The 27,500-nt window shown below is 35.6% G+C and overlaps 1 protein-coding gene across 3 annotated transcripts in view; it reads left to right on the top strand.

The window, feature by feature from the left end:
* The window catches only part of csmd3a (CUB and Sushi multiple domains 3a), a 228,751-nt gene that overhangs the window by 100,134 nt on the left and 101,117 nt on the right, over nucleotides 1-27,500 (top strand). For all 3 annotated transcript variants that reach the window (XM_043231853.1, XM_043231852.1, XM_043231854.1), the window contains exons 25-31: nucleotides 5,107-5,233; nucleotides 6,038-6,240; nucleotides 7,035-7,226; nucleotides 7,827-7,965; nucleotides 10,293-10,480; nucleotides 10,792-10,986; nucleotides 17,805-17,921. In XM_043231853.1, the coding sequence (XP_043087788.1) occupies nucleotides 5,107-5,233; nucleotides 6,038-6,240; nucleotides 7,035-7,226; nucleotides 7,827-7,965; nucleotides 10,293-10,480; nucleotides 10,792-10,986; nucleotides 17,805-17,921 (1,161 nt within the window). The remainder of the gene's footprint in view (nucleotides 1-5,106; nucleotides 5,234-6,037; nucleotides 6,241-7,034; nucleotides 7,227-7,826; nucleotides 7,966-10,292; nucleotides 10,481-10,791; nucleotides 10,987-17,804; nucleotides 17,922-27,500) is intronic.

The following is a 27,500-nucleotide window of genomic DNA, read 5'->3' as shown; positions in this document are numbered from 1 at the left end:
GTTAATTGCAGTTGCAGCTGTGTTGGTTGTGTGTCTACAAATACCTCGCGTGTTTTTGTTGTGAATAATTGATCTGCGAGAATGTGGCAGTCACGCGTCCTGCTCCGGCAGCTCTGTGCTTGATGTGTTTACAGCCTGCTTTCAGTCCTTCGCCGTCTTACGTGTTTTACCCAATTAAACTTTGATCCCAATGCATTGTGAGGATTTGTGTAATTGTCCTGTTTTGTTCACCTTGTGTGACTGTAAGAGTGAAGATGTCATTTTTCACGTTTTGAGTACTTTCTTTTATCCCATTTTAATGTGGAGACAACTTTAAGTAACCCATTGTTATGCTTTACAGTAAAGTTTAGTTCGTTGCAATTAGTCGCATTAAGTAACATCAACTGTTAATCTTTACAGCATTTTGCATGCATGCATTTTGTTCGGAAAAAGTCTCTCCTGTGCGTGTAAATGATTTTTTTCATTTTGGTTAATTGTGAGCAAAAACTGCTGATTAATCGTAATTCATTACATCCAAAATAAATGTTTTGTGTGTGTGTGTGTGTGTGTGTGTGTGTGTGTGTGTGTACGGTGTATATTTACAATGTATATATGAATACACTCACATACATGTATATATTAATAAACATAACAAACAGGTTATGTTTATATTATTATATATTTTTATATATTATATAAATTATATGAAATGTAATTTACATGTAAAATATATGTAAATATTAAAAAAAAAAAAAAAAAATATATATATATATATATATATATATATATATACATATATATGTAAACAAAAAAAAAAAAAAAAAATGTTTGGATGCAATTAATCACGTTTAATCAAACACAGTATTTTTTAATATTTATGTTTATTCATTTATATATTCTTAATATAATATTTAATATTTATATATTTAATTTTTTTAACTTAATATGCATGTGTGTGTATTTATATATACATAATAAATATGCACAGCACATTATGCATTTTTTTTTTTTTTGAATGCAATTAATTGTGATTAATTTGACAGCACCAATACAAATGCAAACATGAAAAAAAATATAATAAAAAAAATCTTTAATTTTTAGTTTTTCTTATACATTTTTCGTTTCTAAGATGCAGGTTATAAATGCCGTGTTATTTCTGAGCTTTAGCAAGTTGATGAACTGAATGAATGAACTGTGCAACAGGAGAGTGCATGCACCAAATCATCTTGCTTATTTGGTCAGTCGAGAGCTACAAAACATTTAGCTCAGCAATGCTATCTTAGATGTTTAATGATTGTGTTTATATTTTGCCGTTCAAGGATTCATTTGCATTGTTAATCGGAGACTGGTTCGTTGCTTAAATCCTGAGTTTAATGTGCTTACTGTATAAGAGCTTGTAACTGTTAAGGACTAGATAATCTCCTGCTCACGTAGCCTTGAGATTTATACAGTGCAAACATGGAATACTCGTGGGGAAAATGTTTTTGGAGTACATACTCATTTGGAGAGTGAATATTTATAAGTACTATGTTGAAAAGACCGGCATATGTTGCGTTTTTGGACGCTGTTTGTTGCTTCCCTGGATGGGATGCTTTCCAGGATGATTCGTCCACCAGCTGCGTAATTGGAGACGACTGAGAAGCTTTAACTTCTTGACCTGTTAATTGCATTGAATTGCCTAGATTTAGAACTTCTGCTTGCTCTACCACAGGTTTTCCCAGCAAGGCATTAGCCAGTTAAAGCATATTTGCTGGTTATCAGCATAGAAGTATGTTTTGGTGCTTTCATACTCATTAAGCATCAACTCTATGGGCTGCTCTACAGCTGACACGATTTTATTCTTGTATGAATTCTTAATTATCCGGCACGCTATTTTGTGACCCCAAATTATTTGAGAGACCACATGGATTATTTATACTTTTAAAAAATGAATTTGACATGCCGCATGACCATTTGAACTACAAAAAGTTTGAACCGGTTATAGCACGTGATTTTCTTACGTGCAACTTTTCTAATTATAATGTTGATACAAGTTAATATTATTTGTCAGCTGCCCAACTAATCTACAATAACCAGATTGTGAAGATTAGCATTACTAATCCGAAACCATATAAAATCTTGAAATTATTATTTATTAATTAATCTGCGTGAGCTATAGAAGCTTGTTTCCTCCATTTTTTTTGTGACTTTTTTTCACATATCAGATTTAATTCTGTGGTATTAGCCTACAGTTGTGAGCTGTACTGTTAGATTTGTGATATAAAAACGCACAATAAAGTAAATATAACATAAATATATACTGTAAACTTAAAATATAAACTTTGTAGCTTTTTTCTTTGTGAGATATAAACTTGCAGTTATAAAAAAAAGTCAGAATTGTGTGCTTTTTTTCTCAGAATTTATAACAAGAGTATATCCCACAGTGGGAGAAATAATCAGATTTGTGTTTATATGTATTAAATTTGAAGTCAGAATTCTAAGATTTGAACAAAATTAATGTAAAAACCTGAATTCTAATATTTAAACTAAGAATTCCAAATATATATATATATATATATATATATATATATATATATATATATATATATATATATATAAAATTCACACTCTATTATATGTATTCTATTTATATATATATATATAAAAAGTCAGAATTCCAAGATTTAAACTCCACAAAATTCTACAATTTAAATTCAGATCTCTAGCCAAATCAGCTCTTAAAAGCATAATAAAGCCTGGAATATGGGTCATTTTTTTTTCTTCTCTACACTCTTTTCTCTAGATTCTTTGTTTCTAAATCAGTCACTTACAAAATTCTATCTTACTAAAGATGCTGCCGTAGAAAGCGGTTGCGCTTGTAGTCAGAACAGGTAGATCAAAGAAAAAGCCCCAGTCTAAAAATGCTTCAAGTCCTTGCGAACTATAAAAGAACTTCACACAAGTTGATTGGTCTCACACAGGCATCAATATTTACGAGTCCAGCGTGCACTTTTCTTTTGTATGATGAAATTGATGAAGAATAGAGTAGTCAGAATGAAGTAGCCGTGCTCTCTGTAGACGGTATCCGGTGAGCAGATGCTGGAAGCTTGCCTCGGGGGTCTGCTTGCTCTTATGACAGCGCCTTGGGAATTTAAACATCAAAATGGTGCACACTGAGGCTGTGCTAAATATTTCATGCAAAAGCTAGCTGATAAATGCTTCACTTTATAAAGCTATTTTCCCTTTTCACAAAACCGATCACGCGCGATTATAAAATTCTACGTAAAATATTAGTATATATATACACCTAGATGCCTCATTAGAGACTGTACTGAGACCTAAAGTACGGTAAATGACTTCAAATACGCCGTTCTAACATGGCGGCCGCATCTACGTACCTGGAGAGGTCCAATACGTCGTCCATGTCTATGGTTGATATGGTGTTAGGGTTTCTGTTGCTGACTTTTTTCTTACTCTGGGTTAGAGGTCACTTGTCATGCATGTTTAAACCACATTTAGGGATCACAATTTTATAGTTTTCGAATCACTTTATCCACTTTCAGGCTTCATTATTTCACTTGCATTGGCAATGCTGGTCCGTATGGTATTACAACCTGGTTATTGTTTTAGGTGGATCACTGACAAATAACATGCACTTTTTTGTTTTCAAGATGCATTTTCAACACACAATATTATATGCAACGGTACACAGCTGTCATTGGGGTGTACCATTTGAAAAAACTACTAATATGGACACTTTAGTTGTCAAATTGCATTTTCAGATTGCCAATATGTAGAATTCGAGGGTAAATAAAATTCATTTTATTGTTTACTTCAAGGTGACAGTTTGTGTTTTGTTTTTTTCTGACAGTGTAGATACTTCTAGTTTACTCAAATTTTTGTCATCGTCTATTCACCCTCATATTGTTGAATACAAAATAAGTTATTTTGTAGAATTTTAAATGCCTAAACAGTAGTTTGTAGTCCCTATTGACTTCCACAGTCAGGAAATGAATACTATGCACTCTTAAAAAAAAATAAAAGTGCTTAAGAGGTACTTCACAGTGATGCCATAGAAGAACCATTTTGGTTAACAAAAAGCCATTCAGGCAAATGTTCTTTAGTCATCTCTTCTTATCTTTTTACAATCTGAAGAACCTCCTTTTCGCCACAAAGAATCTTCTGTGAAACAGAAATGGTTTTCCTGTCTTAAAGGTTCTTTGTGGAACCATTTAGACAAAAAGGTTCTTCTACCGCATCGTGAAGCTGCTTTATTTTTAAATGCATGGAAGTCAATGAAGACCATCAACTGTTTGATTACCAGAATTATAAAAAATATCTGCTTGTAGCTGCTATTAACTATTAACTGCTATTAACATTTCGTTTGAATGATCATGCAGTAAGACTTTCCCATCTTTTCCATCTGCTTTTCCATAGGTTGAAAAAAATCCCAAAATCCAGCCCTAAACTCGTGATTGTGTACTTGTGTAAAAAGAGCAAGGGAATCTGCCTATGAACGGTTTACTTGGTTGCATATTGAACCCTAATATATGAAAGACACACTCCAGCTCTAAAGAGCCCATTGAAAATATATCATCATAATCTCTAGGAGCGTCTGTCTTTTTCTCAAGTATTTGTCTGGGCCTTCTCGGCGTTCATTACATTTCTTTGTTACGAGGAAACCTGTTCGCTCATGAGAAGAGCTTTCGCTCCGGCTGATCCATAATGTGCTACAGAAACAAGTGCTTTAATGAGCGATGCAGTGCAGATATTGTGTCTCAGACCGCCGTAATGAATATGATAATACTTCCTTTATTTTTGTGATGCATGCAGCGGCCCACAGCCTTTCATGCAAGGCCGAGCTCATAAATAACGTGGACGGAGTTTTAACGTTTAATTAATGACATGCGCAAGCAACGTAGTTAAAAGCGGCGTCTCGTGCATGCATAATTACGGCCCATTGTTGCACGGCCACGTCGGGATGGTGAGGGGGCGGCGTGGTCGTGTCTGATCCGGCAACGCAGATTCCAGCGGCCCGAGTCTCCGCAGAGCTCATCATTAACGGCAGAAAGCAAGCTCTGACTGAATACATCATCTTCGTGGGTGGGAGTTGACAGCGCAATAACTTCTTGTTTTGATCTATTGTAGCGGAGTGTGGGGGAAGTTTTAAAGGTGAGTCATCCGGACGGATACTGTCTCCAGGATACCCGTTTCCGTATGACAACAACCTCCGTTGCACGTGGACCATCGAGGTGGACTCCGGCAACACTGTCAGGTGACTCATTATTACGGGGGAAACGCAGCTTGTAAAGGCACCAGCACGAGATTAATTCCTGTTTTAGTCTAAAGCGTACTGTCAGTGTCTTGATATTGAAGTACAGAGTGCTGGAAGCCATTATGGGTATTTAGAGAGCCGGTTAAAGGCATTCGTTTGAGGAATCGCACAGGGGAGAGTCAGGTTTATTAAAGTTAAACAGATTGCGTTCACCCTGACCTCAAGTGAAGTATATCTACCTCTACATGCTGGAAAATGTCATCTCATTTTGTTGTGATTGAGGTCTTTGACCTGTTTACGGTGCTGCGTGATGGACGAGCTTACTCTGAAAAAAGTCTGCTTTAAATCAGTATTGGTGATGCTTTGCAATACAATTTAATTAGTTTTTAGTGCATAGGAGCTCAGGTGCAATAAAGGTAATGTGTGCCATACTAGCGTGAGCTAATCAGCAGAATGATGTTTTTCAAATATTTCATATTAGTTTTTTTTTATTGTTTCTAGCTTGACATGTACAAAAAGTGACTACAACTAAAAACTTGTATATTGAAACGGTGTACGTTCTTTGAAGTACTTTTCTCGCTTAGTTCACGTTAAAGGGTTTGTTCACCCAAAAATGTCAATTCTGAATTTGATTCTTCCATTGAATATAAGACAAATGTCGCTGGTTCCCATCGACTTCCATAGCATGGAAAACAAAAATAAATGGCAGATGTTTTAAAGTGTTACCTAATTATTGGTACACGGTCATTTTAGTCTATTTAAATCAGTTTGAATATCCTTTTTTTAAATTGAAGTGTCTTTTAGTCTGCAGTTCTTGGCTTTTGACACGGAGGCTTCGCACGATATCCTGAAGGTTTGGGATGGGCGTCCAGAAAACGAGATGGCTCTGAGGGAAGTGAGCGGTTCGCTGTTACCCGAAGGCATCCACAGCACTCTCAACGTGGTCACCATCCAGTTTGAGACGGACTTTTACATTAGCAAATCTGGATTCGCCATTGACTTCTCAAGTTAGTACTTTTCTTTCAAAACGGAGTTCTGCAGTACACAGCTCTCGCATCAAGTAAAATCTAACCAGCTAATGAAGCTGTTTAGAAACCTTTTAGTAGAGGTGGATGGCATGCTGAAAGCTTTATTTTTAAATTTCTAAAAATAGTTTAAATACAAATAATCTAACTTAAATGTGACCGGTTATTTCTGTAAGGTTATATCTGTGCATATGAATTTAAAAAAAAAAAAACTATCCTATAAATTTGGAGATCAAGGATGTGTCTTCAGCTCATGGGACATTTTAAATAGAAATCATAGAAATCAATTTAAAATATTTTTTTAGATCATAAATCGTCACTTTTCATTAAATGAAGGCATCCTTGCTTAATAAAAGTGTTCATATCATTTAAAAAAATAGCACTGCTGGTAGTGTACGTCCCTTGTGCTCATTTATTGAAAAGATTTTTACTGCATTTTGCCATTTGCAAAAGACTTTTTGAATGCAATTGCCTAAAAAGTTGCTTGGCCAGAGTAACGCTTCCTCTGCCTGAAGAAAGTAAAAGCCTTTTCAAAGTAAATACATGAAGAATCTAAAACCCCCCTGTATCCATTAGCAAGTGATTTTTGCAGTACAGTAGCTCAGACTCCTTCCACAGCCGTGTTAGACAGTGTTCTGCTCAGCCGATCCCCCAGTGAGCCATTGTTCGCTACCGAGGCCACGCAACCTCATTTCCGAGCGGGAAATGCTACCTCCTGCGGAGATATCCCAGTAAGTGAAAAGTGAGCACAGCTGGTCATCGTTCCCATTTTGCAGGTTCAGTGGCGACCGCCTGCAGGGACCCGGGGACGCCCATGAACGGCAGCCGCAGCGGAGAGGGCAAAGAGCCGGGAGACTCGGTGACCTTCGCCTGTGATCCGGGCTACGACCTGCAAGGAGAGCCCAGGATCACCTGCATTCAGGTGGACAACAGGTTCTACTGGCAGCCCAGCCCTCCTACATGTATCGGTGAGGTTTATTCAATTTGTAGCCATGCCGCCTGAGGCCTGTTAAATGCGGACGGCCTCTCATTTCACACTTGTCAGCTCTGACGAAATGTCTAAAATAACTAGCCGAAATGACTCGACTAACCCTATATAAAAGGCCTGGAATAATAAATCTCTGTGATGGAAATTTCTGATCACATGCCCAGTCAGCGCTTAGACTTCTGGGTTGTGGGAAACTGGGGTGAAGACTTCCTATGATAAATGCTTCTAGGAAACTGCATTTATTTTCTGGATAGCGGGAGTCTGCGAAACCTATTTTCTTTCAACTGCCTTTAAGTTTGAGTCACATTTAGACATTTTAAAGGTCAATCCGGTTTAAAGGCAGAGCAGGAGCTTAGATTTTTTTTAACGGTGGGGGGGAGGGAACTTATCAGCTTTGCTCATGAATATTAATGAGGTGACTTGAGTTTGAAGCATAGCTAGTAACTGAATGATGTATTAGCCAACGTGGTCATTTATGCATGTGATATCTAGGCATGCTGAGATAAAGTAGCAACGCTCACACATTTCGCGGAGAGGGAAAATTTTATATACTTTATTAACTGAAAATAATCTCTTCCAGCTCCTTGTGGGGGAAACATTACAGGCTCATCCGGATTCATTTTGTCACCGAATTTCCCCCATCCATACCCGCACAGCAAGGACTGTGATTGGTTCATCACGGTCCACCCTGATTACGTCATTTCCTTGGCATTTATCAGGTAAGATCAGGAAGGACTAAATGTCAATCTGAAAACAGATTTTTTTGGTTTTCTAAAAACCTTTTAATTACTCTAAAAAGTGGTATAACTGTCATTGGTATGCTTTTTTAATTATATTTTAAATGATATATATATATATATATATATATATATTTTTTTTTTTGAAGTAGACTATATATATATATATATATATATATATATATGTGTGTGTGTGTGTGTGTGTATGTATATATATATATGTGTATATATATATATATATATATATATATATATATATATATATATATATATATATATATATATATGTGTGTGTGTGTGTGTATATATATATATATATGTGTTAAACTAGTGTTAAACTTTTGATTAGAATATATTTCTTTTTTTTTTTTTTTTTTTCTCAAGATGGATAAACTACCTAGACAAATTTTCACCTAGACAAAAAACACCTCATACTGAATTTTTGAAAAGGTTAATCATAGAGGAAATGTTTTCAAGTCATTGTCAGTGTGATTTGCATTTTTAATGTTTCTTTGAATAAATTATTACATCTGAGCGCATAAAATGAGTGTCACGTCACTGACCCATAACTGGTTCCATCTTAGACTGTAAATGAGAATATGGTATTGATATCATACTGTGATGTGCGCACAAAAAAAACTCAATTAATTTCAAATTAACACATGACTTAGAATTGTGTATTTATCAGTGTAGTAATTGGAAAAAGATCTCTCCAGATAGATATTCTCCGGCGTGCAAGCCGTAGTTTCAAATGATATTATTACAGTATTTTCACATTTTCTCAAATTAATAGCAAATTGTTGGTGCATTGCCATTGCAGTCTCGGGACAATAAACAAATCTTCATAATGACATTAATACAGCCGTCTGCTCTCATTGAAGTACTTAATGTGAAGTGCAGCATTTTCTGACTATATTTTCCCAAAGCATCGCTGTGCCATTTATGTGCATTTTCCACCCACATCGGATGTTTCCACTTCATAACTTTTCCCCCACCTGAAACATACAATAAAAGCCTCTTCAAAACATTTTCTGCCTCAAATGACCCGAAAGGTCTTTTAGGAAGATCACAGGCCCTGGTTTTAACAGCCTCAGCCGGGGACATGCTGGAAACTGGATGGAGCTTGAGATGTTGTCAACAAGCACTTGATCAATTTTTATGTTTATAATAGAATGCTGTTTATTTTCTCTTTCCTGTTTTATAGCCGTCACACTTTGCAAGCAATCTGCATTTTTAGACTGCATAAAAACAAAAAAAAAAGAAAAAAAAAATTCTTTTTTTGTTTTTCAGAAAACAAGACTTATTCGCTTACATTGTTTCGCTTCTGAAGTAAATGCATTTTTATTATTTGGGTATTTGTACTGGAATTTTAATTTTAATAGTGCTTGAGAAGAAAATTGTGTACTTGTAAAGTACTCATAAAATGCTTGCGTTGTATATTGTAAATAATCTCAACAGTTTTAAAATCGGTATTCAATTTAAAATCTAAATTTACAGTCTAACGAAAGTAGAAAAAAAGACTAAAATCTGTGTGAATAAAGTTATTTAATGAGTACCGAAATTACTTTTCAGACAAAGTTGAAAATAAGCAAAAAAAAATCAAAAGGGATAAAAATTATTTCTTTGTTTTTAAGGTTTAAGGTTTTTAAGATTTTGATAGTTTTTTTTTTTTTTTTTTTTTTTTTTTAGAAAACAACTTAATCTCTTAATCCTTAATCCTTCATAAGTATATATATGCTGATTCAAGAATTCCTTTCTGTAATGAAAAATAATATCTATGAAATAGTAATTTTTGCAGACTACGATCTGTGATCGCTGTAAAACAGGAAAGATGAAAAACAAGCAGCATCCTGAAAACATGAAAATTTAACAAGCTTGCTTGTTTACAACATCGCAAGCTCCACCCAGTTTTCGCTTTTCAAGTAAATGTATCTCATTTTAAAATGTTGAAATATCTGACCTGGGTAAGAAATCATTTTTGCAGAGTCTACCGAGATTTAATGGGGTAGTTCACCCAATATGCAAGTTTCTATAATTTCTTCATGCTATTTGCAAATCTTCACACATCTGATTTTCATAAACGCATGTTTATCATATTAAAGTGTCAAAGTATACACCACATGTGCTTTCAAAGCAGTTTAAATGACTGTATACTACAATTTTCTAAAATCGTACTTTTTGATGCCTTGTCATCCCCTTTGTAGGTAATAATTTGCAATGACATGCTGACAGAATGTTCATTTGAGGTTGAACTCAAATCGCTTAGAAAAAAAAAATCTATCGATTTTGATCCCATGCTCATCTCTCAGTTTCAGCATTGAGCCCAACTACGACTTCTTGTACATCTACGACGGACCTCACAGCAACGGTCATCTGATCGGCACGTTTCAAGACAGCAAGCTGCCGGAAAAAGTAGAAAGCAGCTCCAACATCATGCACATTGCCTTCCGCAGCGATGGATCGGTCAGCTACACAGGCTTCCATCTGGAATACAAAGGTAATTGCTCTTTTGTTTTCGGCCCGGTGGTTAAAGAGGCTGTTTTCGAAACAGCATACGTGCCCCTGAGAGATGCGCTTATTGATTTTTCATCGATTGAGGCCAGGTAAATGATGACAGAGTGTTCATTTTTTTGGTAAACGCTTTCTTTGAGATGGTCGGGATATACTGTTTCGAGACGCTCGAGCGCAAGCCGGAAAGTTTCAAAGGTTGACCGTGACTCACCGCTTGGCATTTTCATCCCTTTCAGATCTTTTCATCTTCTACAGCTTTATCATACGCCATATGTCTTGTGTTCCTCTCCCGTATAGCTAAACTGCGTGAGGCTTGTTTTGACCCGGGCAGCGTGATGAATGGCACTCGGTTGGGTGGAGACTATAAGCTGGGCTCCACTGTGACCTTCCACTGTGATCCAGGCTACCAGCTCCAGGGATATTCCAGTCTCACCTGTGTCATGGGCGGCACTAACAGACCCGAGTGGAACAGAGCTCTGCCCAGCTGCCAAGGTACGTTCACGTTTCCATCTGTATCGCCCTTACGACCCAAATGTGGTATACAGCTTCTGTCTTCTGTCTTTCAAAATGGTACAGTTTTTCTCTTCTCCCAGATCAACGCTAGGGCGTTTACGACGCTGGTAACTTTGGCAAAATACGTTTAGCAAATCAATAAACCGCGCGCTAGAAAGCGTCAGACGGTGAATAAGCTGTCAGAAAAAGGCAAAATCGTGGTGCGATGACCTTTCGCTAATAAAAAGACGTAATTGAAGACATTTTTGTGACCTTACACTTCAGCTGATCAGGAATAATTAGTGAGGTGTGCTTTTGAACTCTTAATGAGTGTCAACAAAACCCCGAGAATCAATTATGAGTTTACATGCAAATCTATATAAGAAGGTGAAGTTGCTGTATGCAGAAAGGAGCTTGATTTTTAGCTGTTTGTTTCAGAGGCAGAGCAAGGCGATGCTTTTTGATGAAAGATTGATTAAAAACTGTTTTATGTGGGATAATGCGCGCTGATGATTCATTCTTAGAAAGGTCGGCGATGTTAATGTAAGACGAACATTGAATAAACTTGCAAAACACACTTTAAAGTATTTGCATGTAGAAGAGGATTGAGGTTACATTCTTGAATTTCAAGGTAAGATGTATCAATTGGATTTGTTAATAATATGTAATAAATACACGTGAAAGTATATTGTTTAAGGTGTAGTTTCCTTGTGCAGAAATAAAAAAAATTTAAAGGATTTTATGCACTGAAAATTTATTTGATCCAGTGTTATAGCTACTATCAAACTAATGATTTTTTTTTTTAAATAATTGAAATAAAACTAATAAAAAAAGAAAATAAATATTAAAAGAAAAAGCAAACAAAATGAGAGAAATGTTTTTGTCTAAAATTACTAAAATGAAAACAAATAAATTGGAAAATGCACATAAACGTATATAAATAAAAATGACAAACTAAAACTTAACAACTACATAAAACTACAAATTATTAAAATTCAAATTAAGATTGGCATAGCATACTAAAGTCGAGTGATTAGATGAGCGAAGATGTCAAATTATTCGGCTTGTTACAGCAGGATTGATTCTGATTGGCTTTTTTTATGTTTTTATTGTTGTTCATCAGAAAAAAAAAAAACGTTTTAAAAGTGATTCCAACAATATCTTTTCTCTGCGCCTTTATTGTTACAGTTGTGGTGAAAAACAGAATATCGTCGTTTCCAAGAGTCATGTTTTTTATTATGTTATTGTTATTGTTTTATTGTGTGAGCTGTATTTTTTAGTCATTTTTTAGAATCACATTTTCATCATCATCTTTATAGTTAGCGTTCTTGGTGTGAAAGGGCCTTTAAGCTAGTTGAGAAGTCTGGTCGAGATAGCCATGAATCAGTCCGCTATTTGTACGGAAATGTAATTTACAGAGAGCTCTTTGTATTATATTGAGGACACAAGTGGATGGGAGAGAAATGTATGACAAAGAAATGGCCCAGAAGTTTTCACATGTTTGTGCGTGAGGTGCCCGGTGCAGCCTTGAATTGATACCGCGCAGATCCAGACTGAAGGCTGCTCTATTGATTTCTGCATGTATGCATGCGCGGCTGGCCTTGCTAACCCTCTTCGGATGAGTATGTGTTGGAAATGCATCAATCCGTCAGTCCGCTGGAGCAAAAACAGAGGTTTTCGGTTGCAGTGCAGTGGGTAACAACTCGCAACGATTCAGTAATGGCTCATTGTTCTGCGCTATTTTGCAAATGATCTTCACAGAGATGCTGATATAAAGCATCGCTCCCCACATCTCCTAAGAGACGGTGGAAATGTTATGGAAAGACTTTATATTCAGCATATTTTGTGATGTTTTTAGCTATGCCTGGGAGAGTTGGACTGAAGACGAAAGTTTTACTTTAGCAAGAGCTGTGCTGCTGACTACTTGTTCAGTGGATTCAGATCTCTGTGGAATGTTTCATCAATATTAACTCTGCTCTTGGTCTGATAATCACAGTTTTTCTTTGTAAACACGGAATAAAATGTAATAACTTGCTCGGTTTTTGAAACACTTTTTCTTTTTGGTTGTTGTGAATTATTACATTTTAATCCCCTTTTTCAGTCACATGATGCCATTCTGCTATATATTTTTACAATTTTGGTAATGCTAAAATGGAATAGGGACCAGTTCTCACTATTAACATATTCTGTATGGCCATACGCAATACCTTACTAACTATTAAACAGCAGCACATTAGTAGTTTAAGAAAAAAGGCACAGTTAATGGTTTGTTGATAGCAAGAATTAAACTTTAAATAAAATGTGTCCAAGATTTTTTTTTTTTTTATTATGTTTTGGAGGAAGAAAATGCAGTAATATAGTATTACTCTGAACTCTGATACTCTGAACTAACAATTTAAAACAATTTAACAGTTTAAAAGAACTGTTTAATATCTTAATATATTTTATAGCATAATTTATTTCTGTAATCGCAAAGCTGATCATTAATTAAAAACCATTTTTGTTGCTTATTTACTTTTTGTGGAAACCATAATGAACTAACAAATATATATATATATATATATATATATATATATATATATATATATATATATATATATATATATATTTTTTTTTTTTTTTTTTTTACTAAATATCTAATTCATTGTGCATTGAATTGATAAAAAGTGACTTAAAAAATGTAATTGTAACAAACGTTTTTTATTTCAAATAAATGCTATTCATCAAAGAATCCTGAAAAACACATCCACAAAAATATTAAGCAACAAAAACAGTGATAAGAAAAAAAACATATTAATAATTGAGCACCAATAGCACTTTACAAGACATTTTAACCGCACATTAGAATAATTTCTAAAGGATCATGTGACTCTCAGGACTGGAGTAATAATCCTGAAAATTCATCTTTGCATCGCAGGAATAAATTCCATTTTAATGATATTCAAATAGAAAGCATTTCATTTAGAAAGTAAAATTATTTCATAATATTACTGTTTTATTTTGTTTTTATTATGCTGATTCCCAATAGCTTTTTTTCCTCATTGAATATCCTACACATTCAGATTTGTCAGAGTACAGAAGTCTAAGTAAAACTGACATGTCTCAAGTGCTGGCGTGTGTCTAGATACTCTGCTCTCAGTGTTGTGGTGGAGGATGCGACAGCGGTCATAACACTCTTCATTCCTGCCGCTCTCTTCATAGATGTCTTTTCAGTCTTGTGCTCTTCCGCCTGGAAAGCATTGATTAATAATGGATGCGTTTGTGCCGGGGTCTCGTGTACGGACCGTGTCACCCTGCCACATGTGCGCACAAACCCACAAGGGCTTGACGGGGTATCTGACTGCTCTCTTTTACACTTCCTCCAGCTGTGAGACCGGCTCCGGATTATGCGCCGAGGCTTTCTTGTGCCTCTGGAGTCGGCGGGGACACTGTGTACATGTGCATGTGTGGAGAGTGTGAATTATGGGGGAGTTTGAGAGGATTGATCCCTCACAATGAGAGTCAGAACGAAATATACTTATGATCTGGCTTAGGTCTGTAGTAGAGCTGTGCGATTTATTGGATCTTTGCAATGCAGCCGCAGTGATTTGACAACATTGTTAAAGTGCTTTTTATTTGGCCATCAAGTTTTCAGACGTGTGAGTGCTCATCAGACTAGTTTTACTAAAGGTTTTTCTTGTGTGAGATTGGACGTATGTTTTTATAGCATCTCTCTTTTATGGATGGATGGATGGATGGATGGATGGATGGATGGATGGATGGATGGATGGATGGATGGATGGATGGATGGATGGATGGATGGATGGATGGATGGATGGATGGATGGATGGATGGATGGATATTTTTTAAGTAACTTGAATAGATGTTAACTAAAAACAAAATTTAAATATAAAAAAAAAAAACTAAACGTATTTTATTTAAGCTAGTTGCCAAGGCAGCATTTTCATTTTCAATTAGCTTATCTACATTAAAATGAAAAAAAACTAATCTAAAAAAAAAATTACAAATGTCAAAAATGCAACAAAATTACTAAAATGTAAAGAAAATTCAAGTTAAATTACTAAATTAAAAAAAAATATTTTAACTATTAATAAAATTAGTAGCAATATTGCTGTTTTACTCAAATAAGATTGGCTGTTGCAAATAAATGAAAATAATCAAATATTATTCTTCTATATATTCTTTCCATGCTTTGGAAATTTGATAGTTTTTACTGTGGTTTCTTGCGAGAGACTGGCAAATTGGCTATTGTAAATAATTATTGAGAAATACAGTACATTCATAATTCGGAAATGATTAAGTGATATATTCAGTGTGTACGCATTTCTGCAAAATGTTAGTAATTGTAATGAAATTAGAAGACAACTGCATCGTTTCCCTCCCATTTTCTGCAGTACTTCCTTGAATCAGCTATTTCACATAACAGATGTTATTCATGCATGCAGTCCACACGACAAAACAAATGATTCCATTCTAAGGTTTATGTATACTTGTTTCTTACAGTGTGTGTGCATTTACCTGGATCAGTTTCTGTGTTTTATGAAAAAGTAGCTATTGTTTCTGAGCAGTTGAACTGCCCATTGTTCTTAAGAAAAAAAGTCCTGACGCACTGTAGGATTTTAACATCCATGTTTTCACACAGAGGAGATATAAAAGCAGGGGGTGAAAACTTTTGAAACTGAATGATGAGGGTAAATGGTACTTGTGCCTTGTCTTCTGGGAAACTTCTGTGGCTTCTCAAGGACAATACTGAATGAAATAATAAGATGTTTAGGCAAAATGCACACTTCATCCTCCTTTTCAAAAGTTTTCACCCCCAGATCTTTAATACGGCCAATCTCGTTGCATCACTTTAGCGTCAGTGACCGTTTGAAGCTTTTGTATGAATCCCTCAAGTGTCATCAGTGTAAGATTGATTTCGCTAATATAGGCTCTTTTGGCACCCTTTGAATGTCACTGTATGAGTTGTGGACTGCATATGTGTACTGCTTTCTTTGAGACGCAGTCTACATCTATCGACCTGTGAAACTCCAGCCATGGGAGATGTTTAAATGGACATGAAACATTGTAAACACTTTTCTTGTCATCTGTAGAGATGAACAATTATAACATGAGTCACAAACGATGATGTTCTTCGACTCAGGAGTAAATGATTTCGGCGCTCTGATGTATCGACTCTGTCACCGCGTCTTGTTTGCTAATCCTCTGAAATTAATATTTCACCGCAGAATATTGTGGGATCAGCAATAATAAACCCACACTAGACTTTGAATTTCACATCAAATGATGCAAACGGGGCAGCAGTTTTCCCACTTGTGCAAGTCAAAGGCTATAAATGTCACTCGAAAGAAAGATTTATATTTTGAGTCGTATGACTGGATGAAAGCCTCTGCCTGCTGCATTAGATCCTAATCACATTTTTGCCGCAATTATTTTTGCCCATCTCTCTTGCATTATGCTAAATTGTTTCTCTTATTGTGAAGAAATAATTCGAATGGCCCTCTAATCGACGATTGCATAACGACTGCATCTCAAAAAGACTGTATGGGTTGTAGTTTAGAGTAAGAGATTGAAAAGTATTATTGTCAGGCCTATAATTCTGTTCTAGCTGGTTGATGAATGACTGAGCGCTGTTAACAATGCTCGCTATAATTCTTTTTCTCCTTTCACAGCTGTCACATCGTGCCACATTATATAGATTTACACCTTGCTGTATGTTGCCTTTTTAAACATGGTTCAGGTAGAGTTTCTCCTCAAATGAACCTCCAGTTAAAGGAGGACTCATTTTTTTTCTCTTTCCACAAAGCAAAGTTTGTCTTTATTTTTTTTATATACTTGTTATTTTTGACAAATTTGTTTAAAAAAATATAGACTTGCATGAGATGGAGTCTCCTATCGGTGCCTTACAGCGGGACTCGTCCTTTAAAAAAAACTGTTTTGGCCCTGAGGCAAAAATGAAAATTTGATTTATGCCACATGTTTTTAAGTGTCAGAAGCAAAGTATATTTGGTATTAACATGATTTACAAGGCGGTTTGAGAAATAATGTTTATTTCAAGAACTCTTAAAAGGGTTTATTGCTTTATTTTGCTAAAATTACAATTTCGTAAAGAAACATTTTCTCTTCAGTTTTATTAGTACAAAATAATTAAATCAATCATATAATTTATATCTAAATATATAAACATGACATATTTTTTCTTAAATATATACATGGGTGTGTTTGTATTTATATATACATAATAAATATACACAGTACACCCCCCATATATTATGTAAACAAAAACTTTGGATGTTTGACAGCAATATATTGTTTATATACTGTTATAGTTTTTATTATTATTTAGAATCTTATATTTTGAGTTTTTAATTGTTTTGATTTTGTGCACATAAAATTTCTGTTTAGCTTTTTGCTTTCTTTATCATTTTAGTGCTTAAACGTCTGTGCAACAATTTCCCAAATATTTGAATACTTTAAGTATTTAATGTAATAATTTAATTTTACATACACACACATAAATATATCGAGAGAAAGAGAGAGAGAGAGAGAGTATTTTTTTATAATTTTTTTTTTATTGTATTTTTTTTCCAGTGTTTTTGCACTATGCATATTGCATTTTTAAAAGAGACTGGCTAATTAAAATTTTAAAACACATTGAGACAAGAAAGAAAGAGTGATCCACAAGCTAAATGTGGTCTGTAGAGCAAGCAATAAATGATTTAGCCCCCCATTAGCATTGGTGATATATACATACATTATACTGTTTTTGTAATGTATATGCATTCATAATACATCTACCCTTCATTCTTTTCTTGCAGCTCCATGTGGAAGCAGGGCGACGGGTTCAGAGGGCACTATTTTGTCTCCAAACTACCCTCGCAACTACACCGCGGGCCAGTCCTGTGTCTATGAGATCTCAGTGCCAGGAGAGTTCGGTAAGAAATGCACTTCCAACCTGACCGCAAGTGAATACGAGCGAACGTCAAGGCTTACTGATAGCATACTGCTATTGAACAGAACATACGTGTGTCACAAAAGAACACTTTTAGTGAAGGAAAAAAACCCTGAAATTAAGAGGGAAAAAACGTTCTTTCTTTTCTTTTCCGAGAATTGCTGTTCCTGTAATTGCATTTGTGTATATTTCTGCAACAAAGCCAGAAATCATTTAGTCTTAATGGGTTTCTAAAATCCAAATCCAGAAACTTTTTACAGACCGCCCCTTGAGTCATTTTGCCAAACATCAGGGGTGTCAGAGAAGCCCAGCAGGATCAGAACTTCTGAAATGGTTTGGACTTTAAGTCCCTAGGGTAACTGAGATCATGTTCGGAGCTTAAATCCTCACATCAGAGCCTTATTTATCAGAGTCAAATTTTTTTATGCACGTACGCACTGTATTTATTTAGTTTTTGCTTGTAACAAACGACATTGACTGTGCACAGCAAGATACCAGATCATCCAGAAACAAACAAGGGAAATGCTTCGGTGACCTTACATGAACTGGAGAAACTTCAACTCTCTAGACTATATGTAGCTTTAACCACGATTGTTTTTGTTGTTCATAGTGTTCTGTAGCTGTGGGCCACAACAAATGACACTTTATTGTACTTCGACCAGCCTGTGAAAGGTTCAGGGGCTGAAATGAAACCTTGAGATGAGACGCAATTGATCAGGATCTTCAAGTGCGACTTTTTTTGTGTGACTCTAAAGTTGCTGAAGTTGGACAGCCAGCGTTTTCATTGTGATGTATGAGACTGTCTACTGTGGCGTCCACATGTCTGACCGCTTTAAAAAAAAATTCAGTGGCGGAAACAGGTTTCCATACAAAATTTAGTCAAAAATTTTCAAATCAAAAAATAATAAAACTTTTTTCATATATATTTAATATGAGCAATATCGCACGAGTGGCAGTTCCATATGGCTGTGATATATCGCAGTATGCTGATATCCAGGATATCACAATGCTACGAGTGTGATATTGTGTTCATACGACAGTTTGAGATGTAAGTAAAGTGTGTAAATAAAATGTGTAAAGAGTGTCCTAGAAAACCCTCTTGTGCAGAACTACTTTCTTACGCCACTGATTCAGCATAAATCATAAATTTGCATAAATAAATGTAGCCATGATACTAAGACTGCGATAGCACATGTACATTTACGGTATGACTTTTCCAATACAAGTAAGGACAATCTACATTTTCATAACCAAATTTAAAAAGTTATTAGGTGACTAAATTAAATTAGTCTAAACGGTTTATGCAATCGGACCCTAATTTCAGGTTGACACATTAAAAGCTGAGCGCAGGCCTCCATTACTAATTAGAAATGATTTTTTTTAGACCAACATTGTATATCATGCTAAAACATGTCAGCTACATGCTAATCATGATAAAACATGCTACTCATTATGAAACCCTGTTGAGAAACAGCATATGTTTGGTTAAGAATGTTTTCAAGCTGGCATGGTTTTTTACTGGCTTAAAATAGTTCTTTGCTGGTTTAAGCTAGTCCTTAGTTGGTCATGTGCTGGTCCTAAGATGGTCCAAGCAGCTTAAGACCAACACAAACCAGGACCAGCCTCAAAACATACCTAGTTAAGGTCAATCATGTTGGAAACATGCTAGCAACAAGTTAGTCGTGCTAAAACTTGATGCTAGGTGTATAAGAAACATGATTAGCAACATGCTAGCAAATAAACTAATCCTTTTAGAAACGTGTTAGACACATGCTAGCAACCTGTTAACAACATGCTATTCATTCTGAAAACATGCTAGCTAGGGTAGCGATAGATAGATTAGGTGTTGATAATATGTTCGCTGCCACAGATTAGCACATTGCAAACATGAGTTATTAACCATATTATTTCTATATCGCTTATAATGTCCAGATTTTAGCTTTTTTTCCCCCCCTGTTTCCATACTTGCTGAATGTAATGATTGAAAGGTAGTTTACTTCTACATCGTTTAGATCTACAGCGAGTGATCAAAATCATGCTACTTTTTAATCACCCGCTTTCAGCAAGTATGAATACCTGGACGTTTTAGGCAATGCAGAAATCCTAGTCAGGACATGTAAGGGAAAAGGTGGATTTCTGGTCATCCTATGTTACCAACTTGTTAAATCATGTTAGCAATGTGCTAAATCATGCTAGCATCTATCTAAACTTAAAAGCAGTTGCTTCAAACTTTCAGGCTAGACTTTTGAGCCAACTTTTTTTTTACAAACTTTTATCCTCTAGTTTATTACACTTTAATTTATAATCATACATTAGTTTATTATTATTATTTTTAAAGTGAAAGCATTTTTGCTAGTTACCGTAGACATTTTGGACCCTGCATTTGTTTTTATACACTTGTTTCTCAATGAGATGCCTGTTTTTCACATAGGTTTGTTTGGACTGTAGCTGAGTTAGATGAGGCCTGTCATACTGTAATATTTGTTTCTGAACCGCGTTGCGATTTCATCATCAATGTGTGTACCGCTGGGAATTCTGGTGGCAGCTGTTTACTACTTTAGCAAAGGACTTTGAGACGAAGTTGCCAGTTTTGTTGTTTTATTTGTGTTTTTATTCTTTTTACTGACGAAACTTTAGATGCACAAACAAACAAAACAAAACAAAAAAATATGCTTTGCTAACAATGCATTGCAAAAAATGCGCCGAATGCAAGCAGCAATGAGAAATGAATCATTTTATAATTGGCAGCGCATAGTGAATTGCGATTCATTTTTGAAGTTCTTTCATATCAGTTTCAAACCTTACATGAACTGTCCATGAAGACGAGGTTTGCGGCAAAATAAATGTGAAAAAATGTAAAAAGACACATCCTAAAATTAATTTGGCTTAACAGGAAATCGAATGGCCCGTCTTTCATGTGTTTTATCAATTTCAAACTCACTCAGTTTGCAGAAGTTTATATTATATTAATAAGTCTGTTTTAACTCGACTAAATGTTTTCCTGTGAATGCTTGTAAAATGAGGGAACCGTGCCGTAGGGCGTCTCACTTGATTATAAAAGTGTTCTGATTATAACTGTCTGTAGGAAGAGAGACACAGAATAGAGAACACCAACCACTGAAGGTCTTCTTAAAATATCACATCAAACAGGACTTGAAGTTCTCAACTCTTCAAAAAAAACCTCTGATCTCAGAGTTTTAGGCAGTTTTATCCTCAGTTTCGAAGTAGAACGTGGTCAGTGACATTCACTTTGTTGTATTTTAAGACTTTAAGGACAGTATCAGACTTATATACTTGGCAAATATTTCATGCTAATAATTCCACTACATTGTTTGAACAGTTTTACTTCGAACGGATTCAAAGAAACGGACAAACTTGTGATTATTCAGAGATCAGCAGCTCTTTGGGTTCATCAGCAGGCAAGTTTGTCTTTCCACACTGATTGTGAAAATGCAGAATGATGTGAAACAATCACAGCCAATCAGAATATACCTGATGAATGTATTTAAAGTGGGCGGTACTGGTTCGGCACATCGTTAAAGAAAAAGTTATCTGCCAAATGTTGTCCTGCCCCTTGATTTGGGCATGGTTTGATATACTGTACACTACTTTTACTTTTTTTAATTCCTTTTATTCAGCAAAGATGCATCTTGACCAATGGGGCCTATGGCGGTGAAGGTATTTATAATGTTAAAAAAATAGTTTTATTGTGTCACTGAAGACTGGAATAACGGCTGCTGAAAAACATTTTTTAAATATATCTAAATAGATACATTCACAATCACATTAATATTCCTCATCAACTATTCTTTTAAATGCGTTTTGGAAGTGAAATGTTATGGAAGTCATTTTATGACTTTAATACCTGAAAGGAAAACTCATCACCAAAACATCCGTTAATGTTTTTTTTTTTTTTCTTAACGCATTATGTTGGAGAACAAAAAGATGACGGTGCATTAACTTAGGGATATTTTCGCAGCTGAACAGAACTGTCATAAGAATTTATTTCCCATTTAAACTTGTCAATTATACAGGACCTTTTGAACGGAATAACAAGGCCGTTCTCGGTTTCTTTGGCCGGCTTTTAATGTTTAATTATTCTGTCACAAATAATAAATCCAGGCATTTTTTAAATAGCATCTGTCTTTTGAGAGCAAAACTGAATTATTCACAGCTGCCAAACGAGCGCCTTAGGCATGAATTGTACATATTAGACTCCAGCGTGCATGTTTATAGAAAGTTGTCGACCAACCGTACATTGTGCATCTGGGTAGTACGGCAGAAAATCTGTTCCCGTTATACCGTAGTCCCTCAGCATTTCCAGCGTATCAGAAATATTGGCAGCGTCGTGAGAGCTACTACATTAGGGACTCTATTAGATTTATGTAAACCGCAGCAGACAGCTTCGTGTTTCATGCAGTGCCCGGGTCTTTTTATGCCAATCACAATGTCTTCGATGTATAGTTGCGCGGCTCACTCTAATCCCAACTTGCTCCCTGTCAACAGTCCAAATTCGCACCCCCTTAAACTGGTGGCAGATGTTCCAGAGAGCGTGAGCGCAAAAATCTGGCCCCGAGGACACGTGGATCGCCCCGGTACGGGGGCTGCGCGCGTGAGCCCTCGGGCCTGTGTCGCATCAAACAGTGGCGAACGACTGCATCCGCCCACGTGCTTAGCTGCGCATTCAACAAAGACGCCTTGCGCTCGATCGCCCGAACGCGTTCATCTGAGTGGGGACGTCGGTCGTTTGGCGCGATTGTTGCATCTTAACTACGGGTTAACGCGATTAACATGAAAGCCAGTATTGAAGAACCTATTGAACCTGCAGAGCACACATGATGCATTGAAGTAGTAGCAGAAAGATCGCATTCGCGATTTACGAATGAACAAAACCGTAAAACAATTCAGTCAGAAAATATAGGAAAAACCGTAACACTTTACAGTAAAATTCATTAGTTAACTACATTATTTAACATGCTAAGAATGAACAATATTTCTACAGCCTTTATCGATCTTAATGTTATTTTCAGCATTTACTAATGCGTTAACATTAATGCACATAAACAGTGAACCACTGAATTATTATTACCAAAAATAATTAATAAAAAGGGGCAATAAATGTAGTGTTCATTGTTCATTCTTACATTTAACTTGTTAACAAATGACACCTTATTGTAAAGATTTTCCCGAAAACACAATAAATACAGCCTCTGTATTGATGTTCTTTGTACAATTGAAGTTATGATATTGGAGAACAGTGCAATGCGCAGAACCTTCATAAACTGATTAACAAAATAAGCAAAAACACACTTGACTAGCATTCATTGTTTTGTAGAAGCAGAGTAAAAAACTAATGCCGACAAGGTTTGTTGCCATCTTTCTTCAAGCAAAGTACCTTGAACATAAATCTCAATTATAACCTCTCAACTTGTAAATGCATACTTCTCCCTAAAAAGTACTCACCAAAAATCCACACCAACAGAGAAAACACTGGAAGCCTGTTTTCTTTTCAAATTCAGTTACATTTGTCACTTACTTCACACTTAATTTGTGAAGTCTGCAAGCAGTTTCTGAGTAATTTCTCTTTACTTTTTTTTTTTTTTCGCATTTGCCTGAAACATTTTAGACACGTTTTTAGCTCGGAAAATGCTGGTAAATTTCACAAATAATTGCCAAACTTTGTATTAAATGTGGAGTTTAGAAGTAGAAAGACTAAAAAAAAAAAACATTCTCCCGCGATCTTTATTTATATATAAAAAAATATTTTTGTGGCCAATTATGTTCATTTTCAGGCACATGCTCTAAAGCGGCTACAAATCACGACAGACCTCATGCGCATGAATGGAATCAACATTGGCAAAAGTATTTACAAAAAAAAAAATTATATACAGTATATATAAAAAAAAAATTTTTTAGCTCAGCACAACAGTTAGCAAGACGGTAGCTAAAACTGTAAAAAGAGGTGCTGCAGCAATGTTTTAGTTTTTCTCTCTCCCTCTCTTTAAATCATCGATGTTCTGAACTTTTAAATGAGCATAATATGGGCTCTTTACACCGACGCGAGCCAGCAGCCGCGATGGGGGCCAAAGAGCATGTAAAGCATTAACTCTCGAGTTGTTTTAGTGTGAAACTTTCCCTTCATTGTCGCTGGAAAGCAAGTCGTCGGGGTTTGTGAACATTGCCCGCGGCTAGCCTGGTGGGTTAGTAGCGGGGAACATGCTGAGAAGAATCGTACTCCAGAGAGATGAGTCACAAGTTTTAACTGCTGCAGTACGACTTTCAGCTCTCCCCGCTTTGCTAGCACAAATGTTTGTCGTTGTTGTTGTTACTGTCTGTTGTGCTGCCTTGAATAATTGACAGCGAGTTAGTTTCAAAGCGGTGGGGGTTTATATCCATGTTTTCCGCGAGCGTTTGAAGTTCTGTAGTGTGTTAGCGGCGCGGCGCCGGGTCCCCCCCGTGGATGAAGATGCAGTTTGAGCTCCAGGCCTTTTCCTTTCTTCCCTTCATTGTCTCGTGGAGGTCTAGTTAGCCTCTAATCCACCTCGCTGTTGTTGAAGGAGCGTATGATGTTGACCTTACTTTTGACCTTTTTTTATATATTTGTACTCCTCACTGTACAGGAAATTATGTGGATAATGTGATGTGCAATTTTGCAGCAATTTAACCTTGAACGTACGCGTTAATAAAAGACTTGCATAAGACGTCATACTTAGCGCTGAAAATAGAGCGCGGACAGGTTCCTGGAGGGGAAGTACAATACCATTTATTCCGTCTGCAGAGGAAGTGGCTTTTAGATGGCGTTTAAACTCTCAGGATAGATCTACCACGAGTCGTGAAGTAGTTGTGTGATGATTCTGTAGTCATAAGATACAGTCGTTTACAGTAATGCAAAAAAAAGTTAGGTATTGGTATTTTATGTCTGCCGAACTTCATGTATTAACTAGGTAACATTTCAGTTGTTTAACAGTGATAAAGTTTAGTGCTAAATTTTTATTATTTTAGCAGAAAAAAATATTACTGCTGTTTTTGATACAATTTTTACTTGGACTCTATTTATTATTTACTATTTTAATACAGTCCAAATATACTCTACAATATGCTATTATAATATACTAGTACTGTCTATAGCTTTACAATTTTTTGTTTCTGTTTTTGTGACAAATTGGTAAACTATTGATAAAAAAATTTGCTATCATTGTTAATGTTTACTTGTTATATATATATATATATATATATATATATATATATATATATATATATATATATATATATATATATATATATATATATATATATATGTATATTTTGTGTATATATATATATATATATATATATATATATATATATATATATATATATATATATATATGTATATTCTAATACTATTATAATATACTTGTACTGTCTATAGTTTTACATTTTTTTGTTTGTTTTTCTGACAAAATTATTGTACTAATTAGCTATCATCATAATAATAATTAGAATAATAATTCTATATATAAATTTTATATATATATTTTTTTTTTGTGTGTGTGTGAGTGTGTGTGAATAATAGTGACTGTTATTTCATTTTTTTTTTTTTTTTTTTTGTACTGTCAGTTATTTGATTATATCATGGGTAGTTCAGAATTTATTCAAGAATTATTCAAGTCTTTGTACTGTGATTTTCTTCACTTCTCCAAATAACAGATCCATCAGATTCATCTCAGAGCTGTTTGGTTTTATTTTCCAGCTCAGCTTTGTGAAATGCTGCGAAAAGAAACGAATGGGTAAAATACGTCTGAAACCGAGGCAGCTGAAAAAGTAGTTTCTTTTGTTAGTCCTTCATCTTAGACAGCAGATTTTGCCTGAAAAGAAACCTCGCTGAGAGCCACTGCTGATTTATTTGTTCGCTGGTCTAACACACAATCGCCCCGGCACTATAAAAGCCCGAAGGCACAGTTAGATTGGTAAGGACAAGAACAGCCGTTCACCATTACCCTTCTAGATCACAATAGTGACCTCAGCTGTAAAGATGTCTTCTAGATTTGGTTTAATGGTCTTCGTTTTCCTTGTCGAGAGCGAAAGAGGTTGCCTAGCCAACGACAGTGCCATTTCCTTTACTTAATAAACCATTAAAAGTTGACGAGGCCCTGAGATGTTCGAGTCTTCATGTTAATGCCTCAGATCATTTTGATCGGTCCTGCGTTGCGTTTCATTTATCCGGTCCTCGGGGGACAGTAATGTCCGACCAGACGGCAATGCGTGACCTCCGTACGGAGCATGCGAGGAATAATGTTACTTATCTGACATTGTGTGAAGATCAAACACCGCATGGTTCTTGTATAGCAAACCCGAAGAGCCAATTAGTCAGCAGCCTTTGTGTCTGTCAGAATTAATCGTGCGGTGAATGCGTGATATTGATTTGTTGACTAATATCCTGTACCTGCATTATAATAAGATTGGATAAGCTTGCCAAACCACATACCCGAAAGGAACTTTGGCATCTTATTCGCTTTAATATTAATTCCAGGAGTCGTACGCTCCCGCCGAGGGCTTGCTATTGACTGCTGATAATAGAGGTGGCTGCAAAAGGAGCTGATATACGAGGTGTAATTAATAAAAACACAATGAATCAAGTAGTTTGTCTGTTCAGTGAACACGTGTAACTGCTGATCAGATGATGATTAATGTTTAGCGGTCAGTTATGAAAAGCTAGGTTTTGAATCGGTAAGATACTGTTAGACGTGTTGATGTTTTCATTTGTATGCCGTGGTATTCGTTATATCCGTTACGTGTAAGTAATTCAATTCAATTTTTCTCATAGATGCATGCGTAAGATTACTTTAACACTTATAGTTCAAGGAATAATAAAAATGGCGTATCGTTACATAATTTATTTCAATATATTTTAGTCATTGAAAAAAAATGCATTAATCGGATATAACCTGGGTATATCCAAATATAACCAATCGGAGATGAGCGCATATTGAAACATTCATTAAAAAAAAGGAAAATGGTTTCGTACAAATATTGAAGCAAACAGTAAATGCTTGATGATGGATTTTTGTACTATAGCTAATAGTGTCTCATGAATATTAATTAGTTTCATGACCGGGCACTCCAGGAAGTTCACCTAGCGGTGTTGAACATCACCGTATTAATATTCATGAGACAAAGCTTTGGGAATGTCATTAACATTTTTTGAGACCAGTGGACGATAACACGGGTGAAAAATCCAACAATATTTTTCTTTGTTCAATAGGCTATGCATAGAATTTGTTCACGAAACGCTCATGATCCTTTAGAAATTATTTGCTGATTTGCTTCCAATAAACATCTTTTATTGCTATTAGTGTTGGAAATGTATACAAATGGGAACATTAATTTTATATTGCAGAAGGGACACACACACACACACACACACACACAAATACATACACCGAGTGTTTTTAGCTTATATTTGGAATTTTATGTTTATTTTAGGGTTGTTAGTAAAAGAAATGTCATTAATATGAGCTGCCAGTACTTTTTGTTATTTGACCGATGTGTTTCCTGCGACCCTAAACGGTCTTTTGTTGAC

Source organism: Puntigrus tetrazona, unplaced genomic scaffold (assembly GCF_018831695.1).
Source record: "Puntigrus tetrazona isolate hp1 unplaced genomic scaffold, ASM1883169v1 S000000456, whole genome shotgun sequence".
Classification (NCBI taxonomy): Eukaryota; Metazoa; Chordata; class Actinopteri; order Cypriniformes; family Cyprinidae; genus Puntigrus; species Puntigrus tetrazona.
This window is presented reverse-complemented; position numbering and strand designations above follow the sequence as displayed.